General features: G+C 40.9%; 1 protein-coding gene across 5 annotated transcripts in view; it reads left to right on the top strand.

The window, feature by feature from the left end:
* Positions 1-20,098, top strand: part of SNRK (SNF related kinase) — a 60,295-nt gene that overhangs the window by 25,093 nt on the left and 15,104 nt on the right. For 4 of the 5 annotated variants that reach the window (XM_058729205.1, XM_058729208.1, XM_058729207.1 and 1 more), the window contains one exon: positions 19,536-19,677. In XM_058729205.1, coding sequence (XP_058585188.1) covers positions 19,536-19,677 — 142 coding nt within the window. Of the gene's footprint in view, positions 1-18,484; positions 18,661-19,535; positions 19,678-20,098 lie in introns of those variants that run through there. The other variant, XM_058729209.1, reaches the window with a different exon arrangement.

The raw sequence follows: 20,098 nt of genomic DNA, 5'->3' as shown, positions 1-20,098 counted from the left end.
GCGGCCGTTGCAGGCGGTCACCGCCCGTCCCGTCGGGGAGAACTGCTGCTCCGTTCCTTTTGAAGTTTCGGTGCGCCGCTCTGCTCTGCTCGGCATCCCCGGAGGTCTTCCCGTTCCTTCCCCGTGGGAAGCGGAGCCCTCAGCGCGGCAGCGCGGTCCCCAAGGTCGGCTGCCCCGTGTCCTCCGTCACTCGCGACCCCCGCGCCTTCAGGGGCCCGCGCGGCCCCGCGATGCCGCCCCCTTGCTGCCGGTCACCTTGCGCTCGCAGTCCTGCCTCGGGCCCTTCTGCCTCCCGGCCCTTGACCCAGACGGCTCTTGCCCGCCTGCCACCCTCTCGGCCCCCGGAGGCGGGGCGCGCCCCGCTTCCCCCCTCGACTGGCTTCTCGGTCCGCTACCCGCGTGTGTGCGGTGAGGCCGGTGACGGCTCCCGCCTCGAGGACGGCGGCCGTGCGAGGAAGGAGGACGCGCTGGTGCCTGGCCCGGCGCCGGACCCGACGTCGGCCTTCGGCCCGGCGTGACTGTCGCCACAGCCCTCGCGGAAGGGTCACAGACGCCTGGTTTCCGTGGAGCCGGGCTGCCGTCCCGAAGGGCGGTCAGAGATCGCGGCCTCGTTGCTCCTCTTGAGGGGCTTTCTTCGCCTTTGGAAGCTTGGCCTCGGGGGAGTTGCTGAAATGTCGGCCGCCGGGGGACAACGGGGAGCGAGGGCGGCCCGGGACCTTGGCCCTTGTGTTTTTCGCACACGTGCTTCCAGTGGTGTTTAACTTGCGGAACGTAGGGAATAGGTTAACTTCTAAGGGAGGGGTTTTCCTTAGTGTGTGTTTTTAACGTTAGATAAAAACAAATGAAAGGATCTGCTTGGTAACGGGTTAGGTTCTTGGAACTTCAGAAGAGCTTCTTAGACCACTTAAGACAGTTAACTGTCTCCATTCAGAAATACAGAAATTAAATCTATTCACTTCGGGTTGTAGCCTTAGGAAGCCCTTAGGGAGTTGAAACTATCAAATCTACTTGGGTATTTCTTTATCTTTTTTCTGGGGAGACGCATAAACCTGTTGAAGAAGGACCCGTTCGCAAAACAAAAATTCAGCCGTTAACGCACACTTGCAACACGGTAAACTCGGAATCGAGGTAGTCACGATATGCGTCGCCACACAGTGCGAACTCCTGATCGTTGAGCGACGTCACCGTGGTCTTCTTAAAAACTGGTGAAAACTGCGTTGACCCGTAGGTGCTGTGCTCGACGGCGCTCTCGGGCTCGCTCCCAAATGGCCTGGTGGGACTTGGTGGCGACGCGTCTCTGTTTCTGGGGAGACTGTCCCCGCGCATCGGGAAGTCGCCTGTGGGGTCCCGAAGTGGTCAGGACTCGCGGAGCAGCTGCTCAGGAATCGCTTTCGACGGTCACGGTCACACACACGGCCGTGTGGTTTTCTTCTTTCAAGGGCCGTGGCTCCCCTCGGCCGGATCTTCACACGTCGCCACCGGCTGTGGCGGAGGAAGATGGCGAGTGGGCCTAGAAGGGGGCCCCGCGGGGCTAAGCCGAGCTAACTAGCCGAGACGTTCTGTGGCTCCGGCCCTTCCTCACGACCGTCGTCCCAGTACATGGACTCGCTGTTTTTAAATGTCCTCTTCCCATCGTCCTCGATTAACCCATTTTCTGTCTAACCCACTTCGTCTTCAGAAAAACGTTGATTTATCTCACCTCGTTTCTATTGGTTGGCCTGATGGTGATATTTTAAAAACTATATCCGCTATAGTGTACAACAGCGCCTAACGATATTATAAAAGTTTAATTTGCAATTATTTTAAACCCTGAAACCTAAGAAAAACTCTGTAGGACCTCAGCGTTTGGGCCATGTCCAGCAAGTCGGAGAAAAAGACTGTGGAGGGAGACGCTCTTGGTGGGTACGTCTAAATTCTGCCTGGGATGCAACCAGGCACAGAGTAGTTGCACTGGTTTGTTGGATAAAAATAATGGGGGGGGGGGTTGTTAGATGGCTAAAAACAGAGGATGATGAGATGAAGGGGACACATGCCCTAATGGCCTTTTCCCATTGGAATTAGATGGGATGACGCCAAACCTCACTCATTTCAGATGGCTCGCTTGTGGCTCTTGCTCAATAGTAAGGTCCTTGAGAAAGAGAACTGTGTGTTTGTTTATATCTTATCTGTGTTCCATTCCTGTCACCAGGTAAACATGACAGGCCCTAATGTTTGTTTAAATGAGTTAAATATTACAGAAAACAAACTAAAGAAATGAAAACTTACATTCTGCTGAATTTTTTTTACAAAGTGTAATCGTGCCCCCTCCCCCTTGGCCCGCCCGATATCCTTGCTCATACTGGAACTCCTTTTCCCTGACTTGTGCCTATATATTAACATGTCCTGGACTCACCTCCTCTCTGCACATTGAGGCAGGCCTGCGGTTTGAAGCATGTTATAACATACAGACAGCTATGAAGTTTATTTTAGATCTGATCTTGCAGGCTTGTGGGGCTGAGTAAAAAATGGGCCCACAACTTTGAAGCAGTTTTGAAGTAAGCTTTGGAACATAAAACAGAGGTGTGGAATTGTGTCCTTATTTTTGTGCCTTTGGCTACTTGACTCTGACTTGTTTTATACATTAATCTCTCATTTTCCTTCTAGTGTTTTAAATTTCCTAGCTATGACTTGGGAAGATGGTAATGGAAAGCTGGAGGTAAGCTTATAGACAGGGCTTCTCCCAAAAGGAACATCAGATCGTTGGGGATATGGTGTCCTTTTTGTTTTTTAAAGCCCAAGACTTAATTTGTAGGTATTTGGTGTGTTTGGTATTTTTTTTTTTAAACCCATTTTGTGTCATGAACAGTTTGTATGTATCAAGTCTTCGTTGACTTTAGGTCCTTGCTACAGTTTAAAGAGACTTAACGTGGATCAGGAGCTCCAGTAGATGGCAGGAAAGCCCCTCAGATGGTGTGATCCCCCAGTTCCAAAGTGTGATTCTCAGTTTTGTGCTCAGTAGTAATTAGTTTCCAGAGGACTGAAACCGGCTTAACAAATTCTCAGGAGACTAATGTGTATAAAAACCAGTTGATTGTTACATGAGACTTTGAATGTCAGTCCACTGCAAGCTTATGTTGTTGCATCTGACTAGCTGTATTTTCCTAAATTTACCTATTTTTCAGGTTTCTAAAAAGTTGGTAGACATAAGCTCTTCTTTTAGGTATAGTATAAGTTGATTTGGTTTAACCTTTTTTAGGAACGCATGTGATCTGTTGATATTCCTGAGGTCACGTGATTCTTGTTTGGATTTCTGCCTCAGCTCTTAGAAAGAGCTCTTCTTGATTTTGGAATTTCAGTTCATTTATTTCTGTTGCTTCCAAGGCCTTGAAAACCTGATTTCTGCAAGTTATCATTTTGTTTCTAGTGGTTACAGCAGGACCTTCAGTCTGCTCAACACATTGCAGTCTACCTAGAAGTAGAAGATTCCCAGTAGTTTTAGATTAGTCCTAATTTTGTTCTACTTCTCAGTTTGTGGGTGGGCTATGTTGCTCTGAAGTTGTCAGTAAACAGCTTGATAAAATTTTTTTGGACTTACTATCCAGCTTCAGTATCAAGATGAATTCATTAATCAGCAGAGGTAAGAAGAGTTAGCAAAGCTGTGTTCCATTTCTACTTTTGACTCTGCTAGCTGCTGTCGGGATTAGAAGGAACAGTTTTTTCATCACTAAGGAAGGCTTCTAAGACTTCATTCTTGTGTTACTTCATGTAAGAGAATTGAACTTCAGAGTCCTTAGCTATCAGCGTCTCTTACCAATTAGAGAACTATTTATTGATCACTTTCTTTAGATCATTTCTTGACTTGTCCCATAGCAGAGCACCATGAAGCAAGCAAATAAAGTCCCCTAGGATGCTGAAATGGACTCTCCTCTAAGCCCATGTAAAACTCCATGTATTTTGTTTGTAGTTTTCATCAGGGTCTCACTCAGATCCTTATTTGGTTAATTTTACATAAAATTCTAGCAAGTTCAGCAAATTCACATTTTCAGCCTTCAACTTACAGAGAGGTAATGTTAGAGACTTCTTAGAGACTGGCACACTGATAGCAAAGAAGAGAAAGAATCATGAAATCATAACCAAAAACTCTTAAAAAACATGATATTCCTGAACAACCAATGGATCAAAGAAGAAATTAAAGGGGAAGTGAAAGTTTCTGAAGACAAATGAAAATGGAAACACAATATACTAGAACTTGTGGGTATGCAAAACTAGAACTTGGGATGCAACAAAGCAGTTCTGAGTAGGAAGTTTGTAGCAATAAATGCCTACATTAAGAAGCAGGAAAGATCCCATATAGAAGGAAGGAAAATAATAAAGAGCAGAAATAAATGAAATAATAGAGAACAGAAAAAAACAATAGAAAAGATTAACCAAACTAAAAGTCAATTCTTTGAAAAGATAAACAAAATTGGCAAGCCCTTAGCTGATTTTATCAAGGAAAAGAGAGAGACCCAAATCAACAAAATCGTAAATGAAAAAGGAGCTATTACAACAGATACCACAGAAATACAGAGGGTCAAAAAGGCTGCTATGAATAACTATATGCTGACAAACTGGATAACCTAGAAGAAATGGGAAAATTCTACATATAACCTACTCAGACATGAATCAAGAAGAAATAGAAAATTTGAATAGACCAATTACTAGTAAGGAGATAAACTCAGTAATCAGAAATCCAATTGGTTAATTTTACCAAACACTTAAAGAATTAATACAAATCCTTTTCAAACGCTTTGGAAAAATCAAGGAGGAGGGAACATTCCCAAACTGATTTCATGAGGCCAGCATTTTCCTGATACTGAAGGCAGAAGAGGACACTGCAGAAGAGAAAACTACAGGCCAATATCCCTGATGAATACAGATGCAAAAATTCTCAATGAAATACTAGCAAACTGGATTCAGTAGCACATTAAAGTGATTCACCATGATGATCAAGTGTGATTTATCCCTGGGATGCAAGGATGGTTCAACATTTGCAAATCAATTATTGTTACTAGAATTGAAAGAAGAGAATCATGATCATCTCAATAGATGCAGAAAAAAGCATTTGACAAAATTCAACATCCATTTGTGGTAAGAACTTACAGTGGGTGTAGAGGCAGTGTACCGCAACATAATAAAGACCATATATGACCAGCCCACCACCACCATCATACTTAGTGGTAAAAGGTTGAGAGCTTTTCGTTTAAGATCAAGAACAAGACACAGTCTCCTATTTAACATAGTATTGGAAGTCCTACCTAGAGCAGTCAGGCAATAAAAACAAATAAAAGACATCAGCATTGGAAATGAAGTAAAACTGTCTCTAGTTGCTGATGACATGATTTTATATAGATAAAATCCTAAAGACTCCCCCCAAAACTCTTAGAACTTAATCAGAAAATTCAGTAAAATTGTAGGATGCAAAATTAATGTACAAAAATCAGTAGCATTTCTATCCATTAACAATTTTTCTGAAAATGAAATAAATTGATCCCATTTACAATAGCATCAAAAACAATAAAACACTTAGGAACATATTAAACCAAGGAGGTGAAAGATCTCTATTTTGAAAACTATAAGACATGATGAAAGAAATCAAAGATACAAAAATAAATGGAAAGTAGCCCTTGTCTATGGATTGGAAGAATTTTGTTAAAATGTTAATACTACCAAAAGCCCATTCCTATTAAGATTCCAGTGGCATTTTTTTGCAGAAATAGAAGAACATTCCTAAGATTTATATGGAACCACAGTAGACCCAAGATAGCCAAAGACATCCTGAGAAAGAAGAACAAAGCAGGAAGCATCATACTTTCTGATTTCAAGCTATGCTATAAAGCTGTAGTCATGAAGACAGTGGTACAGGCATAAAAACAGACAAATGGGGTAATGGAACAGAATCAAGAGTCCAGAAATAAGCACATATAGTCAACTAATGTTTGACAAGGGAGCCTGGAATCTTCACTGGAGAAAAGACCGTCTCTTCAATAAATTGAAGCAAATTGGATATTCACATGTAGAAGAATGAAACTTGACCCCTGTCTTAACACCACTCACAAAAATTGACTTGAAAGGGATTAAAGACTTAAATGTATGACCTGAAGCCATGAAACTCCTAGAAGAAGACAGGAAAAAACCTCCTTGATGTGATTTCTTCATATAGGACACCTAAAAGCACAAGCAATAAAATAAAAAATACATCAAACACAGAAGCTTCTGCACAGGGAAAGAAGCCACCAACAAAGTGAAAAGACAACCTGTGGAATGGGAAAAAATATCTGCAAACCATGTATCTGATAAGCGATTAATATCAAAAATATATAAAAAAAACTCCAGCTCAACGACAATAAAACCAAATAATCCAGTTAAAAATGGATAAAGATCCTAAATAGACATTTTTCTAAAGAAGATATATAAATGGCCAACAGGTACATGAAAAGATGTTCAATATCACTAGTCATCAGAGAAATGCAAATTAAAACCGCAACGAGATACCCCCTTGTGCCTGCTAGAAAGGCCATCATCAGAAAGACAAGAGATAACAAATGCCGTTGTGGATGTGGAGAAAAGGGAAACCTTCTGCACTGTTGGTTGGAATATAAATTGGTACAACCATATGGAAAACTGGAGTTTGCTCAGAAAACTAAAAATAGTACTATATGATTCAACAATTCCACCTATGGGAATATATCCAAAGGAAATGAAAATACTAACTCAAAAAGATCTCTGCACCCCCATGTTCAGAGCAACATTGTTGACAATAGCCAAGACATTAAAACAACCCTAAGTGTCCATCAGTGGATAAATGGGTAAGGGAGTTGTGATATATATATGTATACACACATACCATGGGATATTATTCAGCTATAAAAAATTAGGAAATCCTACCATTTGTGACAATATGGACTTGCAGATATTGTGCTAAGTGAGATAAGACAGATAAATACTGTATGATCTCACTTATATATGTGAAAATCTAAAACCAAACCAAAACAAACCCCACACTCAGGGAAAGAGATCAGAGTGTGGTTACCAGAGGCAAGGGATGGGGATTAGAAAAAGGTGTTCGAAAAGTATAAACTTCCAGTTATAAGATTAAATAAGTACCGGGCATGCAATGAACAGCATGATGACTATAGTCCACACTGTCGTGTGGTATATAGGAGAGTTAAGAGAATAGATCCTAAGAAATCTCATCACAAGGAGAAATTATTTTTTCTTTTTATTGTCTCTGAGATAATGGATGTTAACTAAATCATTTCACAACATGCGTAAACCAGACTATCGTTCTACACGTTAAAGTTATGCAGGTGTATATCAGTTATTTCTCATAACTGGGAAGAGAACAAACCAAATATGATAGTCCCTCTGTTTACTACATGGAGCCCAAGCCTTTAGCAGTGCTTATGGGCTCTTGGAGGTAGGGTGAGGTACATACTTGGAAGCAACTCTAACACGGGTATCCTCGGTGGGAGATAAGATGGAGCCATCAATTATAAGCCAGATGGTCATTATTTTCTCTGCAGATGAATCAAGAGAGATGAATTGTGGCAAGGGACACAAAGGGCAATAGTGTCATCTGTCCTGGACATTCTCCCTTTGTTGCCAACCTCTAAGGTCGCATTATGATTACATCCCAGCACCTGGCACAGTGCCTGGCAAATAGTGGTGCCACACATTTGTTGAGTACTTGTACCAGTGTCTGCTTTGTGACCCTTTAGTATAAGGACCGATTCTCCCGAGGACACCGCTATACCTCAGCATGGTTCTTTAGCTGGTGATTTTAAGTGATGTAGGCAAACAGGCTCTAATAGTTTTAACTTCCTCAATTATCAGAAGGCATCAGAGGAGGAATTATTTAATAAATTGTATTGGAAATAGTTAAACATTTAAGGAAGAAGGAATGACAGATTCCTATCTGTGTTATGTGTCAAAATAAATTCCAGGTGAATTAAGGATTTGTATAACACGAATTACACGCCCTCCCCCCCCCCCAAAGGCAAACATTTATAAGATCTTGGCCTTTCTAAACAGGAATCATAAGGAAAAGGTAATAGATTTGATTCCAGTTTATGGATATGGTTTGATTCCAGTTTATGGTATGGTTGTACATGTATTTTTTTAGAAATTATAATTAGGAAACAAACCAAGGAAATAATTTGTAACATAGATGATTACTATTCTTACTATTGAAAGAGCTCTTACAAATCAATGAGGAACTCTACTAAAGACAAATGAAAAGAGAGTTCATTAAAAGTTCATGTGAATAACCAATAAAGATGGAAAAGTTTAACCTTAAAAGTAACTGGAGTATTCAGGACTTAGTATAAAGCTACAATAATCAAGACTATATAAGTGTTAAGAAAAGGGCGTACATATAAATCAGTGGAATAGAATATAGTCCATAAATAAACCCACACATATGATCAACTGATTTTTCAGCAGAAGTGCTAAAGCAATTTAGTGGAGAAAGCCTAAGTAGTCTTCAACAATGTACTGGAACAATTGGATATCCATATGCAAAAAATGAATCTTGATCCATTCCTTATACACTTACAAAAACCCAAATGTGCATCGTAGACTTAAATGTGAAACAGAGAATGTAAAAGTTCTAGAAGAAAACAGAAGATCTTTGTAGCTTTTTACTTAGGCAAAGCTATTTTAGAGCATCAAAAGCACAATCTATAAAAGAAAAACTTGATAAATTGGATTTTACCAAAATGAACTCCTGCTTTTTAAAAAAATGTTTATTTATTTATTTTGAGAGAGAGACAGCAGGGGAGGGTCAGAGAGAGAGGGAGAGAGAGAATCCCAAGCAAGCTCCACATCATCAGTGCAGAGCCCGATGTGGAGCTCAATCCCATGAACTGTAAGATCATGACCTGAGCTGAAATCAAGAGTTGGACACTTAGCCGACTGAGCCACCGAGGTGCCCCTCAACTCCTGCTTCTTGAAAGATCTTATTAAGACACCAATTGGGACAAAATATTTGGAAGTCACATATTTGATAGAGAATACATAAAGAATTCTCAGAGCTCAGAAGGTATTTGCAAATGATAAATGCAAAATATATAAAGAACTTCTATAACTCAACACCAGAAACACAAACAGTCCAATTAAAAAATGGGCAGAGGACCTGAACAGACATTTTTCCAGAGAGAACCAACAGATGGCCAGCAGACCTGTGAAAAGATGCTCAGCCTTACTAATCATCTGGGAAATGCACATCAAAACTGCAATGGGAGATCACCTCATACTGATCAGAATGGCTAGTGTCAAAAAGACAAGAAATAACCAGTGTTGGGCAAGCATGGGGAGAAAAGGGAACCCCTGTGCACTGTTGGTGGGAAAGTAAATTGGTGGAACCCACTGTGGAAAACAGTCGTGGTGGTTCCTCAAAAAAAAAATTAAAAATAGAAATGCCATACAGTTAGTAATTCTGCTACTGGGTATTTAACCAAAGAATAAAAAAACAGTAGTTTGAAAAGGTTTATGTACTCTTATGTTCATTGCAGTATGATTTACAATAGCTAGGTTATGGAAGCAACCTAAGTGTCCATCAATAGATGAATAAAGAAGATGTAGTTTGTATACACACAACACACAATGGAGTACTAAGCCATTAAAAACAGAGGAGATCTTGCCATTTGCAGCAACATGGATGGACGTAGAGGGTATTATACTAAGTGAATTAAGTCAGAGAAAGTCAAATACCATATGGTTTCCCTTACATATGGAATCTGAAAACCAAAAAAAATCAGCCTCTTAAATACAGAAAACAAGTGGCCAGAGGGGTGGGGTGCGTGGGGGGAGGGGTGAAACAGATAAAAGGAATTAAGAGGTATACATTTAAACAAGTAAGTCACAGAAATGGAAAGTACAAATGGTATTGTAATAATGTTGTATGGTGACTACCCTTCTCACGATGAGCACTGAGTAATGTATAGAATCGTCAGATCACTATGTTGGACACTATGTTGGAAGCTAATATAACTATGAACGTCAACTATACTCAAGTAATTTTTTGAGAAAGCTTTTGAAGCTGTTTTCAGGAAATGTAAATACGGTCAATATGACCATTTTAAAATAAAGCTTTTTTCTGTATTACTAGAGGTTATATATAAAATAAAAACTCTCAAAACTCAGTAAATTAAAAGGCAACTCAATGTTAAATGAACGAAAGATGCAAACAAACAGTTCACCAGGGAAGGCATAATAGAATAATAAGCTCGTGTAGATGCCCTACATCATTAGTCATCAGGGAAAATGCAAACTAAAAGTACATCTGTTAGGATGGGTGGGATTTTTTAAACTGCCAGTACCAAGGGCTTACAAGGGTGTGAATGGAACAACTGGAATTCTCATACTTTGAGGATGGGAATGTAAAAATCCTAGCGCCACCGTGAAAAGTCATCAGGCAGTTCCTTTAAAGCTCATGTACACTTAACTATATGGCTTAGGAAGCCCACCCTTGCCTAGGTATTTGCCCAAGAGAAATGAAAACTTAAGTCTGCACAAACATCTGTACACAGATGGTTTTATTGATTTTATTCATAGTTGCCCCAGACTGAAGTAAGCTTTGAAACATCTGTGCAGTTGAAGATCATTGGAACAATAAAAAGTGATGACCTATTGACATGTGCGGCACCATGGATGAATCTCAAATGTATTAGTTAAAAAAGCCAGACTACATCCTGTAGGATTCCATTTATGGGCAAGACTTCCAGGGGCAGAAAACGGAGTTGTGGTTGCCAGGGGCTGGGCCAGGAACAGGGGAGGAATGTAAAGGTACAGGGAACCTTCTGGAGTGATAGAGCTGCTCCATATCTAGATTGTGGCAGTGACCTCATGACTGCATTTGTTAGAACTAGCAGAAATGCACACTAACAACGGTCACTTCCAGTGTATGTAAATTATACCTTGAAGAAATGGGGGAAAAATAATCAGGACAGTACAAATAAAACCAAATCTGTCATATTTTTGTCTAATAGGCTAATATTAAAGATTGTGGTGTTGATGAGTGTGTGGGAGTCTCCTACAGGCTGCTAATAAAATCTTCTGTCATTAAACATGTATTACTCTCATAATCTGAAAAAAGTAAATGTTAACTTAAAAACTGGGAAATGTGCGGTTATATTTGAGAGAACTTTCTAGCTAAAGTTTTAATATGGAGGAATGATCTGAAAGTCATATCCTATGTGGAACCAATCAGGTTGTATGTTGACTGTAATTCCTAGAAAGGTATAACATGCTGATTTCTTTTTTGTTTGTGTTTTGTAATGTAGGAAAAGAAGTTGTATACACTTCTCAACCACATGCCTGTTTAGGTGTTAGGTATGGAGAACTAGCCAAAATCAAACCTTTGAAGAACCAGTATTTGAGTTTTGAATCTTATAGCAAATACAGTATTTTAAAGTTTGTTTTTTTTTTCTCTTTATCCTCAAATGAGAATTAAAAAAGTCTTTTGACAAGCTTAAACCTTTTTGGGGACTCTAGGGCAATGCTGTGTTGTGTCAAAGGGCAAACTTCACTTGACTTTTATCCCCCACACCCAGAAAACTGTATGTGTTGCTTTAAACATCATGCCTTTTGAAAGAAAACCCACGGGAGTTGGCATATGCAGATGATTTTTATTAACTGGTATTTTCATGACTTGTATATTTGTCTTACGTTAGCATACTTCAACCTTATACAGAAAGCTCTGCTTTAGAATAAATTTAAGAAAACATCATAGCACTCCACCAGGTATTAAACTGAAGCATCAAGCAGACTTCACATGTATAAAATGCTACTCATATAGTTCTTCAATCGGCGTGGCTTATGTTGTTTGTCTAGACAAATCGAATCGGAGGCTTTTAGACCTGATACTAAATCTCAGCATTCCTCCTTTCTAGACCAGTGTTCTGCTTGTGAGGTTTGCGTCGGTCATACTCTTGCGGGAGTTGAAGTGTGAAGTTTCTTCTGAAAACTGAACTTCCGGTTGCCGTGTGTCCGTGGCAGTAGCCCCCTCTTTGAAGAGCATCCGTGTTGAAATTCCTAGGAGAGGAATGTGCTCGTGTGAATGGGGCCATGCTGATGGCCCTTGTTTCCACATTGGAAAAGTGTTTCTAAAATAGGAACATTAGACTTGGGGCCGGTGTTATAATAACATGGGACCAAAACTAGAGATTTTGATTTTTCCCAAAAGCTTGTAAAAGGAAGCGTCTTGTTTTCACAAGGTGTTTTTTAAAAGGTGTAGTTTTGGAAAGCTGTGGATTTGTAAAGGACTCTTGCCTCACCTGGATGTTGAGCAGTGCCTTGAGGGGCTGTTCGGCTAGGCGGAGGTTCAGAAACAGACTCCGGGATTGTCCCCGAGGTGGCCGCGCTGCGGCGGTTGTGGCTCCGGCGTCCCCTTCCCCTTGGGAACCCGCGGGTGTGTCTGAAGCGCAGAGACGAGCCGGAGGGTGAGTGGCCGGCAGCACTGACCGGACTCCCCTTGCTGCACAAGACCCCGAGTTGAATACTTGAAGTACTTTTGGTCCTTGGCAGACGTTATTTGTGCTAAAAATTAAAGCTAAGATAATTGTAACTGTTCATGCTGTGGAGAGATGGGTCTGTGAATTTATCAAGGGAATCTTACGGAATCTAGTGTCCCCAGACGTACAGGTTGAGAATCACTGTCTCAGTGAGCAGGCTTTTTCTTTTTCTTTTTTTTTTTTTTTTATTACTGCATTACCTTGACATTCTTCTAAAGACCCTTCTGCTTCTCCCGTTGAAGTATGTACACTTCGTAACGTCCTGTTAAGCACAGCTAATTTTTAATTACTTTTTTATAAGCAATAAATGAATATAAATGAATGTTCTTGTAAGAGAATTCAAATAGTACAGAAGTATATTGAATAAAAAGTATAAAATTCCTTTCGCTTTTCCCTACCAGTCTCACTCCTTCACTTCGAGGCAACAATTTTTATCAATCCTTCCACGTTCTGCGGGGATCCGTGTGGCACTTTTTGCCTGGACACCCTCACGGAAATCGCCAGCTGAGCGGTGGTGTCCACCTTTTGTAGGAGAGAAAACTCAGAGGCACAGAAGGCAGGTATAACTTGGCCAAGAATACAGAGCTAATTAAATGGCCAAGGTAGGGTTTGAACCCAGGTCTCTCGGATGCTTTAGCCCAGGCATGCTTTTTCATTAGGCCGCACTAGAGGAAATCACTATCTTTCGCTCTCCATCTACCGAGGTTGCTAAAATCAGATTTGTGAGGTGATTTGTGAAAGAATGCAGAGTTGGAAGGGTGTCTGCTGCTTGTCGGGTTTGCACTTGCGTGAACGTTTGATAACCTCCCACACGTTTGATAACCTTCAGACTTCTTGAACTTTTTCCTATTTTCTTTCGACTTGAAAAGACAGGTTTGCGCCAGGCGTTAAACCCCTCACCAAAAGAAACTGCAGCTTGTTTTCACTGATACCCCTCTGTCCCCACTCCAGATACTCCCTCTCCTTTCCCTCCTAGCTTTTATTTGAAAGCCGTCCGTAACTGCCCACTGCCCGCGTACCGAGGACCTCCGCGGCGGCTGCCTTCTGGGGCGTCCTGTCCAAACGGTATTTGCAGAAGCGTTTGCCGTCTCTTTAGCTTCAGGTCGATTTCGTTCAGCAAACTTCTGAGGATGCGGGGGACATGTGCTGCTCTGGAGCTCCGGGTAATGGAGGAAAACGTCTGCGATTACAGCTCACCGCGGCGATGCCCTGGTTGCCAGCTGGGAGGGCGGTTTGGGGGGATCTCGGGGAGCTGGAGGTCAGCGGTAGGAGCCCTGGAGGACTGTGGGCCCATGCCGGAACTGGCACGATCTTCCTGATGCGGAAGTGAGGGGACACCTGTGGTACAGAGTCCAGGATGCCTCCTAAGTTTTGATTGGTAGGTGGAGGTGCCACAGACCACACTAGAACCCAAATGAGACAAATACGCTTGGGTACAAAGTGACAAGCTTGGTTTGGACAGCATTGAGTTTTGAAGTCCCCAGGTGGATTCAGGTGTGGGAAAGAACTGTTTTGAAGTAGGTATGAGTGATGGCATTCATTCTTTCTTTTTTTTTTTCCTTTTTTTTTAATGTTTGCTTATTTTTGGAAGAGAGAGAGAGAGAGAGCGTGGGTGAGGGAGGGGCAGAGAGAGGGGGAGACACAGAATCGGAAGCAGGCTCCACGCTCTGAGCTGTCAGCACAAGGCCCGCCGCGGGGCTCGAACTCAGGAGCCGTGAGATCACGACCTGAGCCGAAGTTGGATGCCAAACCGACTGAGCCACCCAGGCGCCCCACTGATTTTCTTTTTTTTAAGTTTATGTATTTATTTTGAGAAAGAGCACATGAGCCAGGGAGGGACAGAGAGAGGGAAAAAGAATCCCAAGCAGGCTCCACACTAACAGTGAGTATTGCCCTGACGCAGAGCTCGAACTCACGAACCATGAAGTCATGAGGTCATGACCTGTGCCGAGATCAAGAGTCAGACGCTTAATCGACTGAGCCACCCAGCCGCCCCTATTCTAACTTTCTTTTTAAGAGAAGAAATGATTGCCGGTTAAATAATAGAAAGTTGCTTCTAACTGGAGTGTTGGTAAAACCGGAAATAAGGTAGATACCCTAAAGCATGGACTTGTCCATTCTTCATTCCTTGTCTACCCCACTCTTACCACTTGGAGAGTGGTCTCTAGTCAGGCCCCTCAGAACCAACCACTGATCTTGTTGGGAACAAGAATCTTCAGCATCCGGAGCTCTAGGTGGTTTTGAATGCAGATGTAGATCCTGTTGTGTAGGTAGGAATTCACACCAGAAGACCCCGGTACCAGAAACAAAGGTCGTGCGACCGACACGCTTCTGTAACAGTGCTGCTCTTCTAAGAAAGCATTGCTTTCTACATTCGTTTTGGGTCATACGTCGGTTGCTGCTAACCACAGTTGGAACTGAAAAGTGTTTGCTTAAATCCTGCCGGTTTTAAGGGGTGTCCTGAAAGGTGCCGTACTTCATCTGTAGTGGTTTTAGAACATTCTGTTGCTGCTTTCGTGACTGATGGCTACACTGATAAAAGAAAGTGAGAAGAAAAAAATAGAGGTTTCTGCCTAGAACTTTTCTCCTGGTCTTCCCATTTTTATTACTTTCTAATCCCTGCTCTTTTTTTTTTTTTTTTTTTGGTCTCTAGATAATTCACTTCAGAAGTGACTTTTTAGAAGACCTCTCAGTAGTCATGACACCCTCCAGCCACCCCCCGCCCACCCTTTGACAGTAGTGTTTCCTCAAATTGTTAGTATGTTCTTTTAGACTGTTTTGTTTTCATTTTGATCTTTTGTTAGCCTTCCTAAAATGATCTTTGTAGTTTAAACTCCACCTCCAACCCTAGAAATGGCATAATTAAACTGTGTTATGACAGTTGACCTACTGAATGTTAGCAGCTAAAGGAGACTTCACTGCTCATTTTTGGCAGCTCGAGGGAGACCAGTAACTCCCAGCCTTTATATTAACAAGGACTTCATTATCTTTCCACCCCTTCCCACAGTTCCATAAGTTGGAAGTGTTTTTGTTTTTTTTTAACCAGAAGAACTATATGTATTAAGTAATATTTTCTTTTTCCATTTTTTTTAACCAAGGGCCTATACCTGGGTCTGAAGTCAAAACATTAAGTTTGATTTTTCAGATGGTTGATATTTGTTAACCTGTGTACAATAGACAATTCCGTTAACATTTTTAAAAAATAATAGAAAATCCCCATTCCATGCTCTTTCTCTCACCTGTCTCCCTCCATCCATCCCCCATAAAGACTTGGCGAATCTCAAGCTGAGTCTATGATCTGTACCTCGGGAGTGTGTAGTTTTATAAGCAAGTTTTTTTTAATGGAAAAAGATATGTTAAAATACAAAAATGAATTTTTAGGGGTGCCTGTGTGGCTCAGTCAGTTAAGTGTCTGACTCTTGGTTTTGGCTCAGGTCATGATCTCACAGTTCATGAGCTCGAGCCCTGCATCAGGCTCTGTGCTGACAGCGTTGGAGCTGGCTTGGGATTCTCTCTCTTTCCTCTGCTCCTCCCCTGCTTACGCATGAGCACATACTCTCTCTCTCAAACAAATAAACTTAAATTTAAAAATCTTAAAAAAGGAATTTTTATTAAGATGTGTGCCAACTCCCTCCCCCATTTGAGGGGAAAGTAATAGATAATCTTTCTTGTTGCCATTCTTAGCCCTGTGATACCACCTGTCTTGTCCTGGGGATCCAAGATTATGAATTACCACCTTTTTTAGCTGTATTACCAAGAGGCCTTTCCTGTTCCTCTCCCCTCATCTCCACTGGTGTTTCTTGTTGGCTTTGTGCCTTCTGAGCTATCTGTCGTCTGTTTCTCACAGTGAATTGGGAGTCCTGTAAGGGCACGGGTGTCCCCCATTCATCTCTGTGTCCCCTGTGCTCAGGAGCAGTGCCCGCCCAACACAGACGGATGGGGGCGAGGCATGGCAGCCTCCTTAGAATGTGTGCTGGGCTCTGTCCGGAATACTCAGCACGCATTCGAGTTTTCTGTTTAATCCCCACAGCAACGTTAAGAGGAAGTGCGTTATTGCTACTATGCCCATTGAACAGTGGAGAAACACGTTCAAATCACTTGGCTAAAGTCATACCACTTTGTGTTTATTTAGTGACTTTTTATCTCTTTCCTTTGGCCTTAGGATGGAAAAGTAAAATCATTCCAAGACAGTAGAATAAGAAGAGAAATTAAAAGTCTGGAAAATAAATAAATGGCATAAGCGGCCCCGTGAATAATCAGGTTGTCCCAGTGAGAGGGTCATTTGCCCTTTCTAAAACTTTGTCCCCCTGACCGCACTGCTGTTCTCATCTAGTTTAGATCCTTTGCCTGATGTCACTTAGCTTTGCAGACTCCCAGGCATAGAATTATTTTTCCACATTTCTCAAATATTCAGCATCTGTATGTTCAGAAATTATTTGGCCTCTGACCGGAAACAGTGGAAACGGTATATATATGTTATTTTTCTTCTTTTACTCTTCTAATCATGCACCACTTCCTAGCAAGTGGAGTGTGTGAGTTTGCTTGGAGAAATGATCCTGCAGAGAACCTTTCCAAAGAATTGGACTTCCTTGTTACTGTTGGGGTTGATATTTAACAGAAAGTTTTCTTTAACCTGATAAGAACTTGGGGTAATTATTAGTTGATATTTATATTATTGCTTATGCTTTTAAAACATAAGCTTTGTGTAGTTGCACTGTCAGATATCATCTCCAATTTAGCATAGAGAAAAAGTAAAAAGCTAAAAAAACAAACTAGTTTATTCACAGTTGAAATACGAGATGATAGAAGAAATAATGTAACCAGATTCATTTTATACAAATTGTTGTTTTGTAGGATTTATATGGAAAGACGAATTTAGTGTGTCTCAAATACATGTGTATTAATGGTTAGGGTTGGTTATAGTAGTAACCTCAGACATTGTCAGAATTTGAACAACAGAAGAAAGTTTTTATTTTAACTACCCTGATGTTTATTTTTATGCATTTTTATTGCGAGCCATTTAAAATCCCTTTCCTTTCTTCGGAGAAGAGATAGCCAAAAATAACACAAAATAAAATAAACGAACCAAAAAAAAAAAAAATGTGGTGTGTTTCCCTCCTTGTGTAGTGAACATCATTGAAAAGGGGAGTTTACTTTATCGTGAGTTTCTAGAATATAACTGCTTTGTGAAATGAGGGAGGGGCACTGCGTTAAAGGAGAATAAATGTAACTGCCACTTGTTCACACTAGTGGCTTGGGAGTTGGGGCAGGTGACCCCCCAAAGTAGCAGGTTCAGGTTGTTCAAAGAGGGTTTAAGTTAACCATCAACTAGGTAAATTTCCTTTGAAATTCCCACTAAGTTACAACTAGAATTGGGGTTATAAATTCTTCTCACCAGAGGTTTAAAGAGCAGGTGCAGCTAGCCACCATTATGCAGATTGTTGGACTCTGCAAGGGGATGGCCCTCTGCATTCCAAGATCAAGGTAAAGAAATGCGGGTCAGTGAGTGGAGCCAGCTTGCTGTCCTGGGGCGGTAGGTCACATAATTCATGCATCCTATAAGCAATGCCAGGCAGACCTCTTAGGGACACTGCAGAGCTTAAGGTTCAGACTGAATGCTCTTTAGGTCTCTTTCATTCTTACATATGTAATGTTTTAATTTTAGTAGATTTTTCCATCTGTTTCACTAATTTCCACTGAAGCATCCTTAGTAAAATTTATCGTATACATAAAAAAAAGTCACAAGTGTTTATAATTTTGGGTTTCTGCCTTATTGCCTTCTTTGTTTAGTTTGGACCAAGAAAAAGATATTTTATTAACAAATTATAATTCTGCTGGAAAATAATATGGATGGATCCTTCATTAGTTTGAGTGTTTAAGGTTAAGTGAAAATAGCAGTTGAGTATTAACAGATGTGGTGACAAAGTCCACGTGGCTTGCCTCTCCATTCTTTGTGGTGGCCTTTTTCTGGTAGAAAGCTTCTTGAATTCATCATCTCTTGTTATATGAATGTTTACGTAGCATGTCTATACTTTGGTTTCTGGAATGAATGAATGATTTGTGCTATCCTTCCTAAATGGAGTCCTCCTTTTTTCATTTGAAAAGCCATCATTTTTCCAACTGATTGGTGAGTTTGTTATTTAATGGCAAGAAGTGTAGGGGGTTATTTGTTGTTGTGGGAGTTAATCTAATGCTACAGTTGGGAGGGTCCTCAGATGTCAGCTCGTCCAGACTTACAGTCAGTACAGGAATGTCTTATGTAGAATGTTAGACAGTTGCTCAGCCTTTGCTGAAATACTTACAGTGATGGAAAACCTACTATCTTTTCCAGCGCTTTATTTAAGTAGCCTCTGCTGTTTTTAAGCCACAGTGTGGCTCCTGGTTACTTACGTGTTCATACCTAGCTCTGGCCTTGGAAATAATACATAACCTGTCTTTTTCTTTATTGACAACACAGAAATAGTTCTGTCCTCTCTGAATTTTAATTTTCTTAACTATAAAATGACTGTGACTGTGACTTAACATTATCTGGTTCTCTAACCAGGATCGAGGTAAAGAACAACTGAGATAATTGTGATATTAGGCAAGATCCGTTTCATGTCTCAGAGTATGAATAGTTTTTTCTCTGGTAAATAATGTCATGAGAAAAACAGCAGTCTGTTGTCCAGTGGTTTGGGAACCTTGATTGTTACTTTCCACTTGATGTTCTTGCCATTAACTAATGAATAAATGAATTAATTTGTTGAACATTTATTGACCATTCACCCTGTGGCTGAAGTGAATAGAAAAACAGTGAACAAGACAGATACCTTCCCTGCCTTATTGGGGCTTAAGTTTTCTTCCCCAAATGTTTGTTGTTGTTGTTGTTGTTGTTATTGTTTTGAGATATAAATGCCTTTCACTGTTCAAATAAAATAATGTTGTTAGTCTACTTTTGCTCTTCTTAGTGTTTTTGGTTTTCTAACTCGTCCAGTATTTAACAGTCTGTCTTTTAATTTGTAGATATTTGGAGTCTGGGAGTGATCCTTTTCATGTTGGTGTGTGGACAGCCACCCTTTCAAGAGGCCAATGACAGTGAGACATTGACCATGATCATGGATTGCAAATATACAGTACCATCCCATGTGTCCAAAGAGTGTAAAGAGTAAGTAGAAGCAAACAAAAAAAGAATGTGGAAACTTAAGTACTCCTATAAAAACCAGAAGTTTTATTTTATTCCACGTCAGAAAAATTTGAGGTGACTTCAGCACCTGAGCATCTGGGTTTCTTTTAATTTTCAAACTTGATATTTTGTTCTTGTTAAGTGTATTTGGGGGCTCAACCCAGAATATGACTTGAAATTCGATATTAGAGTACAAAATGTATTAGTCTGTTTCTTAAATATATTTGTGTTCTTGAAATCCATTGCATGCCTCTCCAGCCTCCAAGAATGGTAGTTACTCACTTGAAATGAAGATATTACCATGGGAACTACCTTTCCCTTTTTGCATCGGCCGAAAAGCAAGACCACCTGGAATTATCTTAAATTCCAGAGAAAACTTAAGGCATATCCCATCCTGAAATAG

The sequence above is a fragment of the Neofelis nebulosa genome, chromosome 5 (assembly GCF_028018385.1).
Source record: "Neofelis nebulosa isolate mNeoNeb1 chromosome 5, mNeoNeb1.pri, whole genome shotgun sequence".
NCBI classification, from domain to species: Eukaryota; Metazoa; Chordata; class Mammalia; order Carnivora; family Felidae; genus Neofelis; species Neofelis nebulosa.
Note: the sequence above shows the minus strand (reverse complement) of the source record. Positions and strands in the feature narration are given on the sequence as shown.